Genomic DNA, 21,512 nt, shown 5'->3' with positions numbered 1-21,512 from the left:
GCATTAGATGATTTAACACTTTGTGAGGCACCAAACACTTTGTGGTGTGCTACAAATAGAGCACTTGAATCTTAGTGGAGCACTGCTGACGCATTTTCTCACTAGAGAGTGTTCAGGGACCACCGGGTCAGGAGAGCCTAGTTTACAAAGAGGAAAGAAAGAAAGAGGCATGGAAATGGAGGGCCGCAGTGTGAACAAGACTGTGGGCTGCAGAAAATAGTGTTACATTTCTGAGAAACCATGTGGGTGTCTGTCATTACCAGGCCTGGATACTGTATCCGACACATCTGAGCTTTGGGACTGAATGTGTATTCCCCTGTGAGGAGAAATATAGGGAGGTAGAGACAGATGAGCCATATGAGTAGGGGACAATCTCATAGGAAAAACACTCTTTGACATTTGACCCTTGGCATCTTTTCCATTGTGAAAAGGTGAAATATTGAAATTGAATATTCTATTACATAACAGCATGCATGTGTTTGTGTATGTGTGACTTTCACAGTTAGTATAGCTAATAAAAACTAAAACCAGCAGTGAAAAAAAATAATTTTCATTAAACTGGAATAAAGTACACAACAAAACTATGCAACACAACCAAAATTAAAATACATCTCATCAACTTTTTTTTTGCATTTCTCCCCCCAGTGTTTATGATTCATGCCAAACAAGATTAAAATGGCTTTGCACAATAAGGGACCTTTAATAGTAAATTTGATGTCATGCATTGTTTCCTCATACATTTTTCTAGGCTTTCCTCATGATTAATTCAAATAAATTTACTGAAATTAAATAAAGTCAGTTCCTCACTATGATAATACATTGCAAGAATGAAATAAACATATATATATATAATAACTCTGATGCCTCTGATGATGTGCAGCATTATCATAATGATAACCACTGATATCATGTGAAGAAAAAAGCAGCTGCTGATCTAAAACCTTAGAGGGAAAAACACTCCAAAGTGGAAACATTGGAAGAAGTTTTACCCAAGTGGGTGAGTAAATGAATCAGAGAATGAGTATGTGACAAGTGAACAACTGAGTGACCTTAAAAGGCCACATGGTCTGACTGGTGAATGGGTGAGTGAAACGGGGGCCTCAGGGTTATCTCTGTGAAGCACTGCTGTATTTATAGATCATCTGTAAAAAGAATCCCTGCCCCTTCGCTACCTCCCTTCCATGGCCCCTCCCCCTTTTCAATTAGTCCCTGATGGGTGGAGTAATGCAATCAGGAGTAACTTCAGCTCACCAGGAGCCTCCTCTGTCAGTCTGTTCAGACTCCGCACAGGCACACACTCCTCACACAGGAAGGTAAGACCCAGCTCTGTTCAACTGCTCCACTCTCCATCCGTTCACTCGTCCATCTCTCCACCCATTCATCCTTTCACTGGCCTTCATCCTCCATGTCTTCCATTCTCCAGGTCACAGCTGTGTTCTGACATCCTCCTATCTGCCTCCATACCCACCTGCTCATGTTCTCCCTTTTGGCACTTGCACCTTCCTCACTATTCAACTCCCCTTTTCCATCTACCCACTTTCCATACTGTCTCGGTGATGGTCTACATCTACTTTTTCCTCTCAAATGTGCACAACTCCTGCGTGCACAGGTCATTTCGCCTGTTTTCTTTCTTCCTCATCAACTTCACACTCCCCTCCAGCACAACCATGTCGATAAATGTGTCACCTTTTACTGGTTAAGAATAACATCACTATAGAATCTTTATACTTTTTACCTTTTTGGCACATTTTGCAACATTTTGTTAAGAGAAGTTCAGTATAAAACTGTGCAGAATGATGGAATTGAGTCAGACAAAACTGAAAATGTTCACTTGGCAGACAAGTTTGTCTGTCAAGTATAATTTATGACTTAATTGAAACTTCTTTTTTTTTAATCTGGAAAATAATTAGATTTAACAACTTATCTTATTACCAAGTTACAAAGCTATTTTTAGTGGTTCTTTGAACGTATTTAATTTGTGGAAAATTCCTCCAGAAAAGGAGTAGGCGAAGGGAATCAAATGTATGGAAGCAAGTTTTGTGCTGAAAAGAGGACAATAAGTGGTTTGTTTGTTTGTTGTTTGCAATGTTTTAGGTGGCTGAATAATACTTTAAAGACAGATTTTTGGATGCAAAACACATCTGGAATTATTAAGAAATAGCTTTTGACTTTTTGTTCAACGATTTAAAGTTGAGAGACAATGATGTCAGCAGCTCTCATTCTGTCTTTACATAGAACTCTCTGTGTGGTGGGCAATCGTTTGGTTAAAGCTGTGTTTGGTATCAGGCTCTTTGCATTGAAAAACTCCCAGATGGGTGGCATCAAAGACAGCTCCCAGAGGCTCCGAAACAGCTGCACAGCACGTCTGAATAGCTGAAGGTTTTATTTGAGGCAGTTCAGATTATCCTTTTTTTATTTTTAGGGTTCAGATAAATCCTTATATAAGCTAGGTGAGTCATGGTGGGAGCAACAGACAATGAAGGAATGTGGGAGGGGTTGGAAATGCTCAGAGGAGAGGGTGCAGGCAGATTGAACGTCCTGACTTCAACTATGAGATAAAAGATACAAACCTCTTGAACGTCAGCAACACTACAAATCATCAATCGTCATAACACAGATAAACAGTGATTGCAAATAGAAGGAGGGAAAACTCATTCAAAATATTGATAAAATGGGACTAATATTAAAGGAGATAATAGAAGAATATGAAAAAATAAGAAAAGCAGATATGAATGAAGATGAAAGTCAGTGCACAGTCACATGAATAGTCATATGGGTGTGTTAAAGCCTCCAGCGTTATTAAAAAAAAGAAAAACTCACACACACAAATGCACTTAGCCTACGCAGTCGACAGCAAGTAAGAGTATTTAGGCACAGGTGGGATAACCAGAGGGCTTAACAGGCTGACCATAAACAGCTGCAGATTGAGAGTAGCCATTATTATGAGTGCATTTCACACACACACACACACACACACACGATGACAAGGGATACTGTGATCTGGTGCTGACAGCTGGAGGTGAGGTGACGGATGGGTCAGTGTACAGTGGCATGGAAGGCGTCGGTATGCAGAGGTCTCTGTCTCTAAGCAGGGCTGATAGGAGTTATTTATATCGTCCTCATCTGTCACCTCCTAACACTGAGAACAAAATGAAGGAGAGAAGAGAGACAGAGACAGGGATGAAAGGGGAAAATACAAGACAGAAGAACCTGGCACTTGGTGTTTTTTTGTCACAGAAAACATTCAGGAACAAACAGTGTCTCTGAATAGATGCCTCTGAGCAGAAGCCAAAAACAGAGGAAACATTCTTGAAAACCTAATGTCATTATGATGAAAGCATGCAATGATTTACCCTCTAGTTCTATATCTAAAATTATCCAGAAAAGCAGTTTACCACCCAAGAACTTTAAGTCCTGATGGAGGTTTACATTCAGTCTCCACATGTCTTCTTCTGTCTTTCGTCCTCTGTCAGGTGAGTGACTCTGGGTCAAAATGACCGAGCGCTATGACTGCCACTACTGCAAGGAGTCCCTGTTTGGGAAGAAGTACGTCCTGAGAGAGGAGAATCCCTACTGTGTGAAATGTTACGAGAGCCTGTACTCCAACACCTGTGAGGAGTGCAAGAAGCCCATTGGCTGCAACTCCAGGGTAAGAAAAAAAAAACCCTACAAAAATAAAACATCCATATATGTTGGTGTTTGCTGTGCATATGTCAGTCTTCCTCTGACGGCCTGTATGATGTGTTTGTAGGATCTGTCTTACAAGGACCGTCACTGGCATGAGGACTGTTTCAAGTGCTTCCAGTGCAAGCGCTCCTTGGTGGACAAACCCTTCTCCACCAAAGACGAGCAGCTCCTCTGCACTGAATGCTACTCCAATGAATATTCATCCAAGTGCCATGAGTGCAAGAAGACTATCATGCCAGGTATGCGGAGGGTTACACAGAGAGCAGTTGGAAATTTCAACCCCTATGAATGAAAACTTCCCTATATGGTTGAATATTCTGTTTTTGTTTTTTTGTTGTTGTTGTTGTTGTTTTTTTAGTGATAGTTAACAAGACAATGTGGACAGAAAAACAACAACAACACATAAAGAGAAAATCCAACAAATAAACAAACAAACCAAAAACATAAAAACAACAATAACAGTGACAGAGTATTGACAAACAACAACAACATCATATTACAATGAAAAGGATCATAAATGTACAGGGTGGGGAAGCAAAATTTACAATATTTTGAGGCAGGGATTGAAAGACAGTGTATGACCAGTTAGTTTATTGAAAGTCATGAGAATTTATTTGCCACAAGAAAATTGACATAATAGAAAATGTTTTTATTCTATGTGTCCTCCTTCTTTCTCAATAACTGCCTTCACACGCTTCCTGAAACTTGTGCAAGTGTTCCTCAAATATTCGGGTGACAACTTCTCCCATTCTTCTTTAATAGTATCTTCCAGACTTTCTCGTAATAGTTTTGCTCATAGTCATTCTCTTCTTTACATTATAAACAGTCTTTATGGACACTCCAACTATTTTTGAAATGTCCTTTGGTGTGACGAGTGCATTCAGCAAATCACACACTCTTTGACGTTTGCTTTCCTGATTACTCATATGGGCAAAAGTTTCTGAGAAGGTATGGATAATAGTGTTAGGTATGATTATGACATCAATATATGTTTGGTTTCAAAACAACTGACGTAGTGCCTGCTGAGAAAAAACAACTAAATGTTCATTGTAAATTTTGCTTCCCCACCCTGTAATTGTTGTAATAATACAAAAATATATAATAATAATAATACCAGTAGCCTAATTTGCTAGTATTATTGTGGTGGCAGTAGCGGTTGAATGTTGAATGTTTGAATATTCTAATATATGAACAATTTAGGTGGATAGCACTGTGGCCTCTCAGCAAGAAGGTCCTGGGTTCGATCCCAGTCAGGGACCTTTCAGTGTGGAGTTTATATGCTCTCCCCATGTTTGTGTGGGTGTTCTCCAGCTTCCTGCTACCATCCAAAGACATGCACTGATAAGTTAATTGGTTAATCTAAAAATGCCCATAGGTGTGAAAGTGAGAGTGATTGGTTTATGAACTGGTGACTCGTCCAGGGTGTACCCCACCTTTGCCCATACGTAGCTGGGATAGGCTCCAGCACTCCCTGTGAAGGGGGTTCAAAAAATGAATGAATGAATGAGCAAGTTAGGTGAAATGCAAAACTAAACTGACAAACAAGAACTGTACCACAAATATTTCCCATGTTTCATTTTAATATGACAAAGTGAAACAGAATCAGCTAAAGACTGTGTAGAGCTGCAAAAAGGCCCAAAGTGAGGCACGTCTGTACAACATACTGTAATTTTTTTTTTTTTATTAATTTCCCCAGTATTAGAATCTCTTCTACTAGACCAGGAGTAGGCAGCCTATGGCTCTGGGGCCACATTTGGCTCTTGGGCCCTTTTCAAGTGGATCCATGTGGCTTTGTCTAAAAACACATGGAAATGAATAACACTTTTTTTTATTTTTATTTTATTTTATTTTATTTTTTTACAATTTTTGCAATTATTGTCACAAACTTTAAGTCATTCTGATATTATGCAGTTGAAAAATGTAGACTACACTCCAAATGAACCAAAAAATAGTACTAGTAGCAGTAGCAGCAGTAGTAGTAGTAGTAGTAGTACTAGTAGTAGTAGTAGTAGTAAAAGTACACTACTTTTGTTTATATGACACTAAAGGTATTCATCTGTACTCTCCAAAGAAACAAACGTTTTTGCTGTACAACACAATAATGATAAATGTATTGTATTGTTTAGTGTAGTTCTGTAATTTCTTTGTGTTTCATTAAATACATAGAAACTTTGATTTATTCTTGACATATTCAAACTAATCCTGAAGAGCTTCTTTAACATTCACCACATTTTTTTTCTATTTCTGTCCTAAAATGTTTTTTTTTTTTTACTCTGTTGCCCATAAAGTTGGAAAAATATTATTTTCAGACACATTCCATTTTTATTCTTATTTATAGACATCGGTATAATCACCTTTGATTGGTGCAATGATTATATACTGAGTCCCAGTTACACTTTATCTATTATGAATAAATCCCACAGTCAAAATCATTTAATGAGGAGAGGTAAAAGAAAAAAAAAAGCATATTTATTGTGTTAGGTTGTCAGCAAATACATAAAATAAATAAAATAGTGAACTTCAAAGAAATACAGTATGTTTGACTGTGGTGCATTCTCATTTTGTTGACTTATTCACAAAAATTGGATATTTCTTTATGATGGAACTGAAGAAACACACTACATATCCTGTTATAGTCTATTCTTTATACCATTTATTTATTCTTATTCTATTTTTCCCTTTTTTTTTAAAATCCATGACATTGAACAACAGTATTTCAATTCCCTGTATGTTCTATACATCTAATGAATTGACAATAAAGAATCTTTGAATCTCTGAAACAAAAAATGTAAGATGTTTTAACTTGAAAATTTCTCAGAGAATTATTGAGACATAAATAAGGAAGTCTTTTAAAAAATACAAATTAGCAGTATCTTTAGATCTCTTTGTTTAGTTCAACTTATTTCCTTTTTCCCCGTTGTTTGGTTACGACTTGCAGTTTTTATGTCAAACAGCAGATTACATGAAATGCCTTTTCCTCCCTGGTGCTCTATAGGCTCCAGAAAGATGGAGCACAAGGGGAACAGCTGGCATGAGACCTGTTTCACCTGCCAGAGATGCCAGCAGCCAATCGGCACCAAGAGTTTCATCCCTAAGGACAACAATAACTTCTGCGTGCCCTGCTACGAGAAGCAGTTTGCCATGCAGTGTGTGCACTGCAAGAAGGTAACATGACTCCACTATATGAAAAAATACAGCTTTTCAAGTGTGGACAAAACATTTGAGTTGATTTCTACTGTTCCGTAGCCTATTACCACCGGTGGGGTGACCTACCGTGACCAGCCCTGGCATAAGGACTGCTTCCTGTGCACCAGCTGCAAGCAGCAGTTGTCTGGCCAGAGATTCACCTCTAGAGATGACTTTGCGTATTGTCTCAACTGCTTCTGTAACCTTTATGCCAAGAAGTGTGCCTCCTGCACCACGCCCATCAGCGGTAACAGTTTTCTCCTGCTGTCTACAAATGATCCCATGTCTCTGACTGGAAAAAATCTAAATCTTACCAAGTGTATTTTTCTCATTTCTAGTCAAAATATCTCATCACACTTAAAATAAGAAATAATCACCTAAAGAGTAACTTTTTAGTGAGAAATAAGAACTTGTTTTAGACAATAGATCTTGAAAATCTTATTTCAAGAAATCTTACCAAGACAATTTTCACTTGTTCCATTGGCAGATTTTTTTTTTTTTTTTTTGCTTAATTCAAGATTTTTTTTTTTGCTTCATTCAAGCAAAAAAAAAAAATCTGCAAATGGAACAAGTGAAAATGATCTTGGTAAGATTTTTTGAAATAAGATTTTCAAGATCTATTGTCTAAAAATAAGTTCTCATATCTCATTGAAAAGTTACTCTTTAGGTGATTATGTCTTATTTTAAGTGTGATGAGATATTTTGACTAGAAATGAGAAAAATACACTTGGTAAGATTTTGATTTTTTCCAGTGCTGTTATAGTGATGCACCAGATGAACTGATGCACCAACTGTATTTTCCCATCGCATATGAATGTTTTTCATGTGCTGTAATACTGTATCATAGTTAAAAGAACAGCTGTAATACCTCAATAGGCAGCATTTTTTTTTTACTGTAATGTTAAATGTGTATTCTGCTGCATTCAGGTCTTTCTGTGGATCTTCCTACTTCATATTTAAACGTCCTTGTCTCATAAAAGCCTTTAAGGGAACAGGTGCTGCAAAATGAATAGTTTCTGTAACAGACACCAGGACAGAAATCTTATCTATATGTAATGGCTCTGCCCCTTTAAAATAAATATACATCAATAAAAACTGGTCACCACTTCAGGTGCTACAGAGCACTGTGCAGAGATCTTCTTAATATGTATTTATTTATTCTTATATTTATCAGGGACAATGCAGTGAAACATAATGGATAAATACTCTTGAGGCTCAACAACACATTACTGTCTTTTGTAGGGGACAAGAGTTTCACAGCTTTATTAAAAAATAACAAACAAAAAAAAAAAACAGAAATTAAAAAAAAAACAAAAAACATTGTCCACTGCAAAGGACATTTCATTAAAAAAAGAAAAACAAAACTGTTCCAATCCAAGAAATTATTAAAAGCCCAAACTTTTCCTTTCCTGGGTCTCAGCAGGATATAGAACATCAAATGTTCTACACAGAGTGTATAGCATTTAGCTGATTTTCAACTCCTGTCCCTACTTCAGCGTTTCCACAAAGAAATGCATAATAACAATACTGGCTGTGTTTTGTTACACAATTAATTTCCAATGACTTTCTCCATCTGATGTTGTCCACCTATGAGAAGACATGGTCCTATTACAGAGAGGTGAAAGTCTGTTTTGAGAAGGAAATGATGTCATAGGTGTTTATTTACTATTTTGCAGTTTGTAAATGTTCATAATGAAGTCGTCAGATCTGAGCTGACATTATTAAATACTGTGATATTCATTTTTAGTCTTCATTATTCTATTGTTTTGACATTGCACTGATTTTCATTTTTAGGTCTTGGAGGCAGCAAGTACATTTCCTTTGAGGAGCGCCAGTGGCACAATGACTGCTTCAATTGCAAGAAGTGCTCTGTGTCCTTGGTTGGACGTGGATTCCTCACTGAAAGAGATGATATCCTGTGCCCCGAGTGCGGCAAGGACATCTAACTTTGTCTGAAGACAACGGATACATCGGATCAGATGTTATATCAAGAGATGACAAAAATACAACATGTATTATCAGATTACACAGCACAGCATCCATAACATCTACACTCTCCATTATTACTATGAATGTACACTATTGCAATAGCGTAAAGAGACAAACTAACGGTGTTCTTTGAATTTAAGACATTAATTTTAATTTAAACATTTACTGTTTAGAGTCATTACTAATAAGAATAACGTGGCCTGAATGTAAAGACCTGTGCTTATGCAACTAGTATGTTTTCAGACATATTGTATGGAGCATTATAGAAAAATAAATCTAAAATATTTATGCAGACTATCCACCTTCAAGTGCAATAACAATGACTGCTTCCTGCATGGGCTGGGTTGATGCTGTAATTATTAGTTTAAGTTGGTTTTGTGAGTTGACTTCTACTATAATCCTTTAAATAAATGATACAGATGTTCTCTTTACTCTTATGAATGTCAGCTGTAGGCGTGCATGGAATTATGTGACTTTAAAAACTCTTGATATGAATTCAAATAAAATAAAGATGATATCATATGACTTGATATGCCCCCATTTGCCATTTCTGAGCAGAAAATGTGCACACGTTTATTACAAAGTTTATTACATGTTAGTATTAAACATGGGTCACAAAGCTGCGGACAGTTTTACGGTACTTAAATCAACAAAACAGTTAAATAATGAAACATGATGTACAATTATTAAATTGGCATTTGACAGTGGAATCAAATGGTTCTGAGTGTTTTCAGTTTCAAGGACAGTATTTGCACTATGTTCCAGGTATTTACCATAAAAACACTGCATTCTCTCATCACATTTACCACCAGATATGGTAAAGGAAAGCATAAGATGCTGAAAAGCCTCTATGCAAACAATCATTTGTTTATTATTACCATTACTATTACTAGAATTGAACAAATCATTGCATCCCTACACAGCTATAGAAAATAATACCTTTTTGGCTCATGTTTTGTGCAGCCTTTGCACAAAGCCATACTACCCTAGAATGTAAAAACACAAACCAATAGAGGATGGAGCTCATCCAAAACACTGAAAACCAAAAAGACACTTAACAGCCTGTTCAAAGGTCAAATATACACCTTCTACAGTGTCGTCTGTTCAGCATCAACTGTGATTATCGCATAATGTCTTCACAGTGCATCTGTAAACATCCATCACCGACTGGCTACGTTCACACTGCCAGTCTTAGTTCAATTCAGATTAGTTTTTGTTTTTTTACTGTTCAAATTTTTTTATGTAGCCTGAATCAGTATACAGTGTGAAGTTGTCACAGTTCTGAACACGTGCAAAAGCAGTGGTGTTTGAATGGTTCAAATCGTTTCCTTCAGTAAAAGTATTAGTGCACACTGAAAATAGTCCACAAGTAAAGATGGTGCCTTCCAAATGTTTCTTATAGGTAAAAATATGTATAGTCAATATGTAGTGGTCCCCGTCAGTATTTTACTATTGTTTATGATGTTTTGGATTCATTTTATTGCTGTATTACTGTGTACGCTGCACATATTTACGGTTGAGCTCATTTCAACAGCTCCTTTATCATATGTAGGCGACTCCCTCCAGGACACAGGTGTAATGAATCTTAAGAGGTGTAAGAGTCACATGAATGGTCATCTGACTGTTCAGGTCACACTGCATCCAAGATCAGATCCACATAGAGAAGCAGCCAGGATCAGAACTGATATCATAAAGATCAGATTCAGGCCACTTTTTCCTGTAGTCGGAGCACAGCCTCTGTTTCAACATCAGTCCCTTTGTCACGAAACCAAACCAAACCACGAAACTCACCCTTACAAACTTTAACAATCCTCCCCATCCTCAGAAACTGAATATTTACAGCCACAAAACTCACACTTGGCAAACCAAAGTTCCCTTGTCTTGTCATCCAGACCATCTCCATGAGTAGAACTGCACAGGAGTTACTAATCACTGATGGTAAGGGCACTTGAGGTTGTGGAAAAACTAGAAGGAAGGTTGTAATGTTAAAACAGGTCATTGTAAACCATCTTCTGACTTCCACCAAATCATGTCAGCCTTCGCAAATGAATGAGAGCGAGGTGATGTAGACATGCGGATAAATGGTCAGCTGATTCCGTCTTTATTACAATAACTGGAAGACCTGTTAAAGGAGGCACAAACATGATGGAGGGCAACATTTGGTTTTCAGTGATGAGAGCGTGCCTGAGTTCTCATCGGGTCTGTCCGAACAGGGGTCAGAGGTTAGGGCCATGTCACATGCTGAATCTTTTTCTTCAGGTCTGGAGACTTCAGTGGACCCTGAAGAGATAGAAAATGATTCAGTGTTGATACATAACCAAAGCATGGACCTAAAATCAATGATTCAGATTTTTTGATTGTTGCAATTCAAGCTTTTCTGAAAAATATACTTTCCAATTTTAGAGGTTCTTTTAACTCATAAAGACCTAAATATACACCAGTGACCAAAAGCATCTACTGATCTAAAATGTTTAATAACCTTAGAGCCACTAATCCTATCAATACATGTAAATAATTGGGGTAAAATGCAGTTTGTCATCTTTTCATGGTCATCAGATATGACCGATTTAGACATTCAGAGGCTCCGTTGTTACCATGGAAACACCATCAATTTCTACAACACTGATTCACCAATAAAACCCATGGAGTTCAATAAATGACAGTGGATGGAGATACTTGGTATATATTCAGTTAATGATAGATTTTACTGAAAAACACAGTTTTTCTTCACTTTTCTCTGTTTTTGGTATAGTAACCCTCAAATGTAAACTTAGTATGATGATTAAAGTACATGATCAGCAAATTGAATATTAAAAAATAACAGATTTTCACTGAAAAAATGCAAAACAGAGAGGATAATATTATGATAAATGCTGATAAATCATTTAAGAAAGGTTAAATAGAGAGAAAATTTTAACTGAGAACTGCCACAAAAGTAGCACTGGGTCTTTATGGGTTAATCTAGATTTAACCTCTGATAATTTACAGAGACACTGTTTGTAACTGTCTTTTCCATGGTTAGGGTTTGTTGTGTGACTCCGTGTTTCCATGACTATCAACACAATTATTATCCTCAAAAAAATAAGCAAACTCATCTTTAAACAATCACCATCCTTTTATGTAAATCGCACAATAAACTAGCAGAGAAACATAGCGCCTCCTACCGTGTCATTAGCTTCTCGTTTGAGGTTTGCCGTGTCTGTGCTGCGAGCTGTCAACTGAATAGATGAAGACGATGATGATGATGATGTGTTTCCAGACAGCCTGCGGATGGGGTTGGACAGGTTTGAAGAAGGAGGAGGCTTTAACCTCTCTGTGGCACCTGCTGACACTGTCGATCCCTCTGGTTTCTTCACTTTAAGGGGTCCAGTGTTAGAGGAAGAGCCATCAAACACTATGAGCGGCCTTTTCCTGTTGTGGTCATTACTAGAAATGTTGAGGAAAGAGACATTAGTACCTAACAGGATCAGTTCATCATGTTCTCTATTGAGGCTTTGTCGGTTTTGTATAATGTATTTAATTCCTAACATCTGCTGCTTTCTGTTTGATGCTGATGAGCCCATCTGTTGGTTGTAACCGGTGTTCATGTGACAGCTTGGGTGAGCCAAGGTCAAAAATAACGATACTATCAAACCGATTTGATTTTGTCGGAATGTCACAACAGGGAAGACCTAAACATAAGACAGACCGCTCATATTGGCCTTTATGACCACCTCAGACCAACTGATCCACACAATGGGAGCATGCCTCTACTCCATTAAGACTCTCATGATTTCAGCCCAACAGATGGTTTATATATGACATTGAAATTACTGGAAAAGTAATCTGGTGCTTGGCTGGCTTAATGCAGCCCACTGAGAAAGAGTTTCAGAAAAATAACACTTGCAAGATTCTAAAACATTATTCCAATAGAGATGAAAACAATAATGACCAACTCTAGAATAATGTTTAGAACATTAAAGAATGTGACATTTTTCTTCCTGTGAGAATTATTTGTCAAATCAAAATGAGTATTCACTTCACTAAACAATATAATACATTCAGCAACTTATTTCTAAAACCAGTATCCATGTGACCCACATCAATACATGAATATTACAAAAGTGTAAGGGGCTGGCCAAGGGAAGGTTAACATCTAGATCAAAAAATAAATTTAAAATCACCTTTTGAAGACTTACATATTTTGAAAGTACATTACTTCTAGTGTCCAGCACAAGGTTTTTTTTTAAGAAATAAAAAAAAAATACTTAGATGGCATTACATTCACCATAAATGTATGTTTGCATTCTCTGTCCATCAGTGCAATTTAAAGCATAAATTTGATCCTCTTCTATTGGACCTATATTATACTTATGAACAGTTGTGAGGTCAATTTAAAAACCTTTTGCTACTCTTTTTACAGTGGTTACAAATACACAATAAACTGAGATAAATATATGTTAAAATGTATTAAATTAGTTTATTGAGGTATTTGACTTTGTAGGTATTATATATGCAATGTATATACTAATAAATATGAATAAACAATTGAAACTTGTAATTATTCTCCCTTGTCCACCTGTTACCGAAACACTTGGCAAAATTCTTGCTATTTTATGCCCTTATATATTGAAAAAATACACACCGTTTACTGTTTTGCAAAATAGACACCCAAGAGGAGCAGCAGTAAAGATTTGACAGTTTTATGAAAATTGGAACCGTACTAAAACTAAGGCAGGTTTTATAAAGCAGACAAAACTGAGGTTCATCTTCTGTCCATCCATTACCGAGGGGTTTTTACAATTTTTAAGCCAGAAAATTAAGTTAAAACATTTTTTTTAAATCACACATCTAAAAATGTTCATTATCCCCTGCAAAATGAGGTATCACTCATCTTTCTACCACAAATAGTTGTGACAGAGCAAACAAAAATGTAGTAAGGCTGTCCATCCAGTACTGCTTGACCAGCCTCTTAAACCCTTTTCAGCGTGCTACAAATTGTGTTGTGAATATTCAGTGATCTCACATTTTGATTTAATTATTATATCCATATAGTAGTGGACCTTCCAATCAAAAAACTTCCACATAATTAACAAATGTACAAATGTATGAAATAACACAACCCAACACAGAATAAAGTAGTTGAAATGAGCTCAACTTTAAACATCTACAGCAGCTAAATATAACATCCACATTAATATGATGGCAAAATGAATCAAAAACATACGCAACATATGAAACAATGACTATTTTTACCTAGGGGGATTCAGAGGATGGAAATGGGTTAGAAGGTAAGAAGTAAAAGAGGAATGCAGGGGAATTGGAGGGCAACTGTTTTTCCTTTTTTTGTTTTTATGCTGCGTTTGTTCATATTTTTTCTCTCAAATAAATAAAAATAAAGAATTACAAGGAAATAATTATTGTGAACTGTCTTATTACAGTTACACCTTCATCCGTATCGTCCAGGTCTGGTGATGACTGTCAGAATAAGCTGAACCATCAGTGTGGTGCATTCAGGGACCATCCCCTATCCTGTGTGAACCGGGGTGGTGGACTGACCTGTGACCGGCCGGTGCTGCTCTCCCTCGGCTCTTCTCCACTCTCCGTCCCCAGCGGCTGCTCGGTAACGTCCTCTGCGGCAGAGGCATCACATGCTTCACGTACAGCTCTGTAAGCTTGTCCCGGCCCCCGCTATCCCTGGTATTCATTCGTTTCTGAAACAGAAAATTAAAACAAAAACACTTTAACTCACATTCCCCGATCACACATGTATCTCAGACGGTGAATTAGCCGGCCCTAGCTGTTAGCACTGTGCTAATCTTATCACCGGTTATAAATATATCCTTTCCGTAGCGTGACTTTAAAACTCATTTCCTAAATACTGACTCACCTCAGTTAAAATCAGCTGTAGAAACTCCTTCGATAACAGTTCAGGGTGCAGTAAAAGATCCGCGTCTGATGTGGAAGCAGCTTTTCCATCCTGCCCCGTGGAGGTCGCCATCTTTAATTTTCCCAACATGCCCCGCGTCATAACAACACCAGCCCCTTACGCACCTCATACAATGAGCCAGAAATTAATTTGCATTTTTCATTTACGGCTGTGCCTCCTCTAACATGTTTTGGAGGAAACTGTTGTAAATTATTTTTTATCAAAACCAAAAACTAAATCTGAATATCTCAAAGGGAAATGATAATTAAATTTAAATGCTCTAATAAACCTTTCAGTTTCTTAATTAATCTAATTATTCTGATGAGCAAATATCATGTTCATAAACATTACTTGTTAAAGAATTAAAATTGTATTATAAAACATTAGCCTTAACAAAAAAAAAAATGCTAATGTGAACGTACCCTCAAACTGTTTGATAATTTACTTTTTGTTAATACTTCATAACTTTTGGGGGGTGAGGTTTTATCGCATTTGTTGTATTGTATTACATACCGCCATGCTGTTTGAAGCAATATTTGGAATGTATATGTGTTGCTTCCCTTTGTTATTTGTTGCAACTATTAATTTTCAATAAAGAAATAAAGAGAAAAAAACAAACAAACAAAAATAAATAAAACACTGGCACCTCATCTTGTAGAATTATATACAGGATACTACTATAAACTATTCCGTCTACTGGACAATCAACATATTAAGCTTTTAGAGATTTTTAAAACCCTTGAAACCTGTGACTACTTGTATTTTATGTACCGTATATCCCTCTGCATTTGTGGGTTTTTTTTTTCTTCTTCTTCTTACTTTATGGTGCAATTCTTTATTTGTATTCTGAAATATTTATGTGTTTACTCCATCACATCTTCAGATTAAATTAAGACCCTTTGGACATTTATTATACAGATACTATCACGGTTTTCCCTTTTCTCTTATTACAAAGCTTGGTTTCAACACCTGATGCAAATAAATGTAAAATCAATATGGAAAACATTAAAATTAAATAACTTTTTATAGATCTAATAATGGTTCCTTGGAAATGTTTGGTTTTCTACATTTTTATTCTTAGTTTTGTTAGTTGTATTTGTTTGTTCATTTCATTAATTAAATTGGCTAAAGACACAGAAAAAGAAAATCTGCTTTTACATGTCAGCAAAATTTACACATTGAAATGGAATGAAAAGGAGCAGAAAGAAGAACAATGTTATACTTTCTGACCCTCTTTAACAAAATATCTGTGTGCTTACAATGGTAATTGCAGAATTGTGAAATCAAATCTCTTAATAGAATATTTTCCATCAATTACTGCAGCAATACATTATTTACAATTCAGCCTCATTCAAGGCATCAGTGCATTCATGCAGCATTCAGTTAATTTCCTGTTTCATGATTCTTTAATAATCCTATAGTAACTATGGAAACAGTTCTCTAAAATTGTGTGAAACCATATATTTTAATTGAAAAATTCTGTATTTTATTGTAGGTCATTCCAAACCCCCATATCTCTGTGTTGCAGTTATGACCCACAGCCCCTGCATCTGAACTCTCCAGACACCGAGAACAAACCCTAATAATTAAACATTTATTGAACAATGAAACAGTTTCGTATTTACTGTTTATCCCTTGAATAAAACATCAAAACTGCAAAATATTCTGTCATGATCTGTAACTAAATGTTCTGAAAAGCTTATTATATGCTATATTGTGTGGCATTCTGTACAAACGCCAGCCTGTGGAAATCTGTCAGAATAGGAGTAGCACCAGACGAAAACAATTGTGTTATTCTTAGGTTTTGCTAATTGCATTTTGAGTCATTACATTAACAACATGATGTGCCACACGTTGTTCAGTATTTAGGATATATTTAACACTACAGAAAGCATGGTTAACAGTTTTTCAAGATATCTTCATTGTAAGTTCAACTTTAATTTAATTTCCACTTTGTACAAAGATATCTTTTATATGGAGAATTAAAGATAGCCTATCTGTCACTGTGGTTCCGTGGATATAAATTAAATGAAGATTGCTGGAATGGAAATTCTGTGTAAAATAATAGAATTTTACATGAGCTTTGAAAACGTAATCTCTACTTAAATCCTTTATTCATCTCAATGGGTAACTCTTACTATTGTAATAGGTTTTACACCTTATCTCTTATAAGGAAATCCACCAGGCTCATGGGTCACAGGACCTCCCTCCAGCTCCATGTGAACACTTTAATGTCCATCTTAACCATAGGACAACAGGACATTCTCCTCTTTGTTCGAACCACTTATGAGCCAGTACTCAGCCTTAGATCCTCAGGTGGGGGGGCTCCTGGTTGTTCCAAGGTTGAGGCTTAAATCTAAAGATGACCACGTTTTCTCCATCAGGGCTCCTCAACTCTGGAATGAAGATAAGGCTTGCAGAATCAGTGACATCTTTTACACCCTTCTTAAAACACATTTTTATAGACTTGCCTTTATGTGATGTCTCTTTTTAAAATTTTAATACCTAATTTTCCCCTGTTTTTTTTTTTTTTTTTTTTTTTGAGGGGGGAATACTTATTTATATTGACATACACGATGTTGTCTTATTCCATTCCTTCATTTTTATATTGATTTGACAACATCATGTTATGTCTCTGTAATCTCTGCCCTCTCCACTTCATAATATTTACATTTATTTGGAGTGTCATATTTTTCTAGTTTGCTGTTCTTATCTCTTGTACTGTGTTGTACTGTTTTTCTATGGTTTTGTGTCTTTGCTTGTGTCGTGTTTTGCTTTAATTTCAGTTTAATTCTGTCCTCCTGTTTGGCCCTCTGTTGTTATTTTGATTCCTGGACATCCTGCTTTTGTGCCCTTCTAATTTGTCTGTCAAAGCACTTTGTAACCTCAGTTTTTAAAGGTACTATATAAATAAAAGTTATTATTATTATTATTATCATTATTATTATTATTATTATTATTATGATCTCAGAAAGTCCTATTTTCACTCCACCAATCTATGAAATTAACAGAAAACAAAAATGTCTAATAACTAATAATAATTTAAAAAATATTTAATCCAACACACATAAATGCTCCACAAAATCAGTCTCACGTCTTTACAAAACTTTAAAAGACATGTATTTGTTAAAAGCACCTAAACAGTTTTCATTGCAAACTCCTCAGTATAAGGAAGTGGGAGGATATTAATGCTATCAGACCTGAAAGTCAATCAGCCACATAATAATCTGTAGATTTTTTTTTTCTTTCGATCCCAAACCATAAGATCAGTTGTCCACAGTGCTGTGTGTTTATCTCATCAGCTGTGAGGAAAACATTCAAACCTACATGGATTCATATCAGAGCAGAAAAATACTTCCCTCTAATGTGTTTGTCAGCTGCAGATTAAAGTTAAGTGATTACATTAGGACAGCGCACAAGAAATGCAGAGGCAAACATGTGATGTCAGTTAAAGTTACAAGCTTGTGGGTTGGTGGCCTTTAATTAATTAATAAATTGGGAACATTTCACCATTTTGGCATGGACTGATGTGAATATATTACCTTCTGTTTTCTTATTTAGAAGAAGACATTGATGAAAGCTTTCGCATAAAAATAGATTCACTTCACACACAACTGGACACAAAAACACCTACATTTTACCACTAAAAATGTTAAGAGGAATTAAAAACATACATTTCATTATAAATAAGGACTAGATAGATAGATAGATAGATAGATAGATAGATAGATAGATAGATAGATAGATAGATAGATAGATAGATAGATAGATAGATAGATAGATAGATAGATAGATAGATAGATAGATAGATAGATAGATAGATAGATACTTTATTAATCCTGAGGGAAATTCAAGTAATAAGCAGCTTTGCATACAGCACAAGAAGACAAGAAACAGACAGACCAAAACAAGTGAGTTATTAACTAGGTTGACATTATGGTTAGTATATATACTCTAAAAAACTTGCTAAAGAACTTATTCAAAAAAAAAACTTCCTGTATAATACTGTAAACAAAGACTTCTGATTGTATTTACACATTTCAGGGCACAGTGATTCAAAGTGAAAAAGTGATATAAAGTCTTTGTAAATATAAACATTTTTATGCAATTTTACTTTTTTACACTAAAACAAAGAGACAAATTTGGAGTTGTTATTATTTATAGGTTATTATGATAGCCTTTTACTGGTCCAACCCACATGAGATTGAATTGGACTGCATGTCACCCCTAAATTGAAATAAGTTTGACATCTTTGATAGTTAATATCTTCAGTGTAATTTTTGCAGTTCACAAATTCATCCCATGTGCTGGATTGGACCCTTTTGCAGGACAGTTATCTGAGGACCTTGGATTGGGCTGTAAGAAAATATTAAAGGAAAAAAGGGGCATTTTTCATATATTTAAAATGATACAAAATGATGAAAATAAATAACAGGGTAATATATAATGATAATCAATGTAACTCATTGTAATTATTATAAATAAACTAAACTGAAGATTCACCTCCTCCAAATCTGTTTAGTTTTATCTAAACATTAAGACTACATTTCCCATCAAGATCTTCTTCTTCTTCTTCTTCTTCTTGTCAGAGCTCTATATCAATGCCCACAGCTTTGATTTGTTAAGTTCAAGTACAGTAAGTAAATGAAGTGAAGGACAGTGATGATTCCTTTTTCTACAATGACAGAACAGCACCATCTTCCTGTTGTGAGCTGAACAACAGTACGTCTGGCTGGTGGAAACTGACAGTTTTATTGACGATGGCTTTCAGTTTTATGGTGTTATAGTGTTGTTCTGCACTTCAGTCTGTCATCATAACATGACTTAAATGATGATATATTTATATGGTACCATCGAAAACGAAATGGTAACACATTCAAGTAGCAAATAACTGACACACTCTTGTTGACACATTCATGGGTTAAAATATGAACAAGTAAAATCCAAAAAAAGTGTGATTGTACGTCATATACAGATGTTACAGAAGCATTACAGATTTTCCTCAAAGAATCACTTGACATCAATACAAAATATTACTTTCTAAAAACAAAACTTGGATAACTGAAGTATAACAGCAACTTCAATAAGGAAAAAAAACATAATTTTCAAGTCTCAAAAAACAGGAATACTTTTGTAAAATACATTACAGAAAAAAGATAGAACAGAAAAACAAATTTTCAGAAGCCACGATTGCTGTGATAATAACACAACAGTGCTACTCTTTTAAAGAGACCTTCAGCAGCCTCTGATTGTTTACCATAAAAACACCAACACTTTTAAACATGTAAAGTTTCAGTGTAGAATATTTAGTGACATCGTATAGTGAAGTCACCACTGCAATTAGTTGAATGCATTTCCAATCACCATCCCCTACATCGGTTCGCTAAAAATATGAAAGCCCTTCATTCGAGCTAGTGTTGGGTTGATCTGTCGTGGGCTTTTTAGTTAAAGGAGTGATATTTAGCTTTTTCAAATGGAATTATGCATTTTAAAACATTTCCCTTTGGTTTACATAATCTGGAAATGCTCTGCTTGGGTCTGAATTCTTCATTAATTGAACTCCACAGGTCCATCTTCAACCCTATTTCTGAGTAATGACACCAGAAAGGTCATTTTGAGCGCTGGCCCTTTAAATGCAAATGAGCCCCATCACGCCCCACCCCCTCTAGGTTGTTGGCTGTGCTGCTCTGTCCCATTCAACCTACAACTGAACATTTTAGGTAACTGGCTCAATGTTTGGACATATTTTCAATATGGACTACAACTGCTGCTGTACGCTGAGAAATCTTTGTCATAAATCTTGACCTTATATGTGCAAATGTGTGACATAACTAGTTATAGACGTAACAAATTAAGAAGGAATTAAAACAGGTTGTAGAAATCCACCTAATTTTTGCCAAAATGAATATAAAGATAGCTTTTGCAGCACCTGGAGGGTTCAAATTCAAACTTTTTCAACTAATAGGGTCCAAATACACAAATAAATGTACCAAAGACTAATAAAAGTGGGGTGAGCAAAATATGACCCCTTTGAGACCAGGATAGATCTGGTCCACACTTCAGCATAGTAATGTATGTTAACAATACATGGAAAAGAAAATGTTTGTTCTGTAGAAACAGGGCAGACTCCATGTATGCAACCTGTGAATTTTTTCCCTGTCCACACGAATGCAGATATTTTGTCTACTTTTTGGTGTCTCCATCATATGTAAATGGGGTTTTAGGTCACAAAAAGTGACTTTTTTTTTTTTTTTTTTTTTTTTTTAGTTTATTTCGAATATGCAACAAGACAAAGTAATCTTACTTAGTCCTTAGAAATAAAACAGGTAGTAAGAAGTCATGGAAGAAAACAAAAAACAAAACTTATACATATACATGACTTCATTTGCACGTTCGAAAAGGAGCGGGAGGAAATAGAACTTATTTAATCCCACTCCTTCTCCATTTCTCTTCTACTTCTCCATTACATTTTCCAAAGTGAAGATTTTTGTGTAGACACAGAAAACAAAAATACTTGAAAATAATGGCCTGTTTTTACTTTGTGCAATGAATCTGCACCTGAAATATCAAATTCAAGTGTATAAATCAGTGTATGACCTGCAGTAGGTCGAGGTCAACACAGATATCAGCATTATGGACAAGTACACAGTACGTAAAAAAAAAAAACACAGTCAACGCTTACAATAACTTAAGTCTATAACCTGCCATTGCTGTTCACCTTCATGACAGCTTTTAAGTCTAC

The 21,512-nt window shown here is 35.8% G+C and overlaps 2 protein-coding genes across 2 annotated transcripts; one reads left to right on the top strand and one right to left on the bottom strand.

Moving 5' to 3' along the window:
• Positions 1-1,182: 1,182 nt before the first annotated feature.
• On the top strand, positions 1,183-9,278 carry fhl2a (four and a half LIM domains 2a). Its single transcript, XM_030124930.1, has 6 exons — positions 1,183-1,313; positions 3,474-3,649; positions 3,752-3,926; positions 6,683-6,852; positions 6,934-7,120; positions 8,668-9,278. The coding sequence occupies exons 2-6, from the start codon at positions 3,494-3,496 to the stop codon at positions 8,817-8,819; spliced, it is 840 nt and encodes a 279-aa protein (XP_029980790.1). The 5' UTR covers positions 1,183-1,313; positions 3,474-3,493; the 3' UTR covers positions 8,820-9,278.
• Positions 9,279-9,430: 152 nt separating this feature from the next.
• c21h2orf49 (chromosome 21 C2orf49 homolog) lies at positions 9,431-14,842 on the bottom strand. The gene is made up of 5 exons (XM_030124932.1): positions 14,732-14,842; positions 14,401-14,555; positions 12,027-12,288; positions 9,645-11,142; positions 9,431-9,582 (listed from the first exon to the last, which is right to left on the bottom strand). Exons 1-4 carry the CDS (start codon positions 14,840-14,842, stop codon positions 11,086-11,088), a joined length of 585 nt encoding a protein of 194 aa, XP_029980792.1. The 3' UTR covers positions 9,431-9,582; positions 9,645-11,085.
• Between the last annotated feature and the right edge of the window lie 6,670 nt (positions 14,843-21,512).

This window comes from Sphaeramia orbicularis, chromosome 21, assembly GCF_902148855.1.
Source record: "Sphaeramia orbicularis chromosome 21, fSphaOr1.1, whole genome shotgun sequence".
NCBI classification, from domain to species: domain Eukaryota; kingdom Metazoa; phylum Chordata; class Actinopteri; order Kurtiformes; family Apogonidae; genus Sphaeramia; species Sphaeramia orbicularis.
This window is presented reverse-complemented; position numbering and strand designations above follow the sequence as displayed.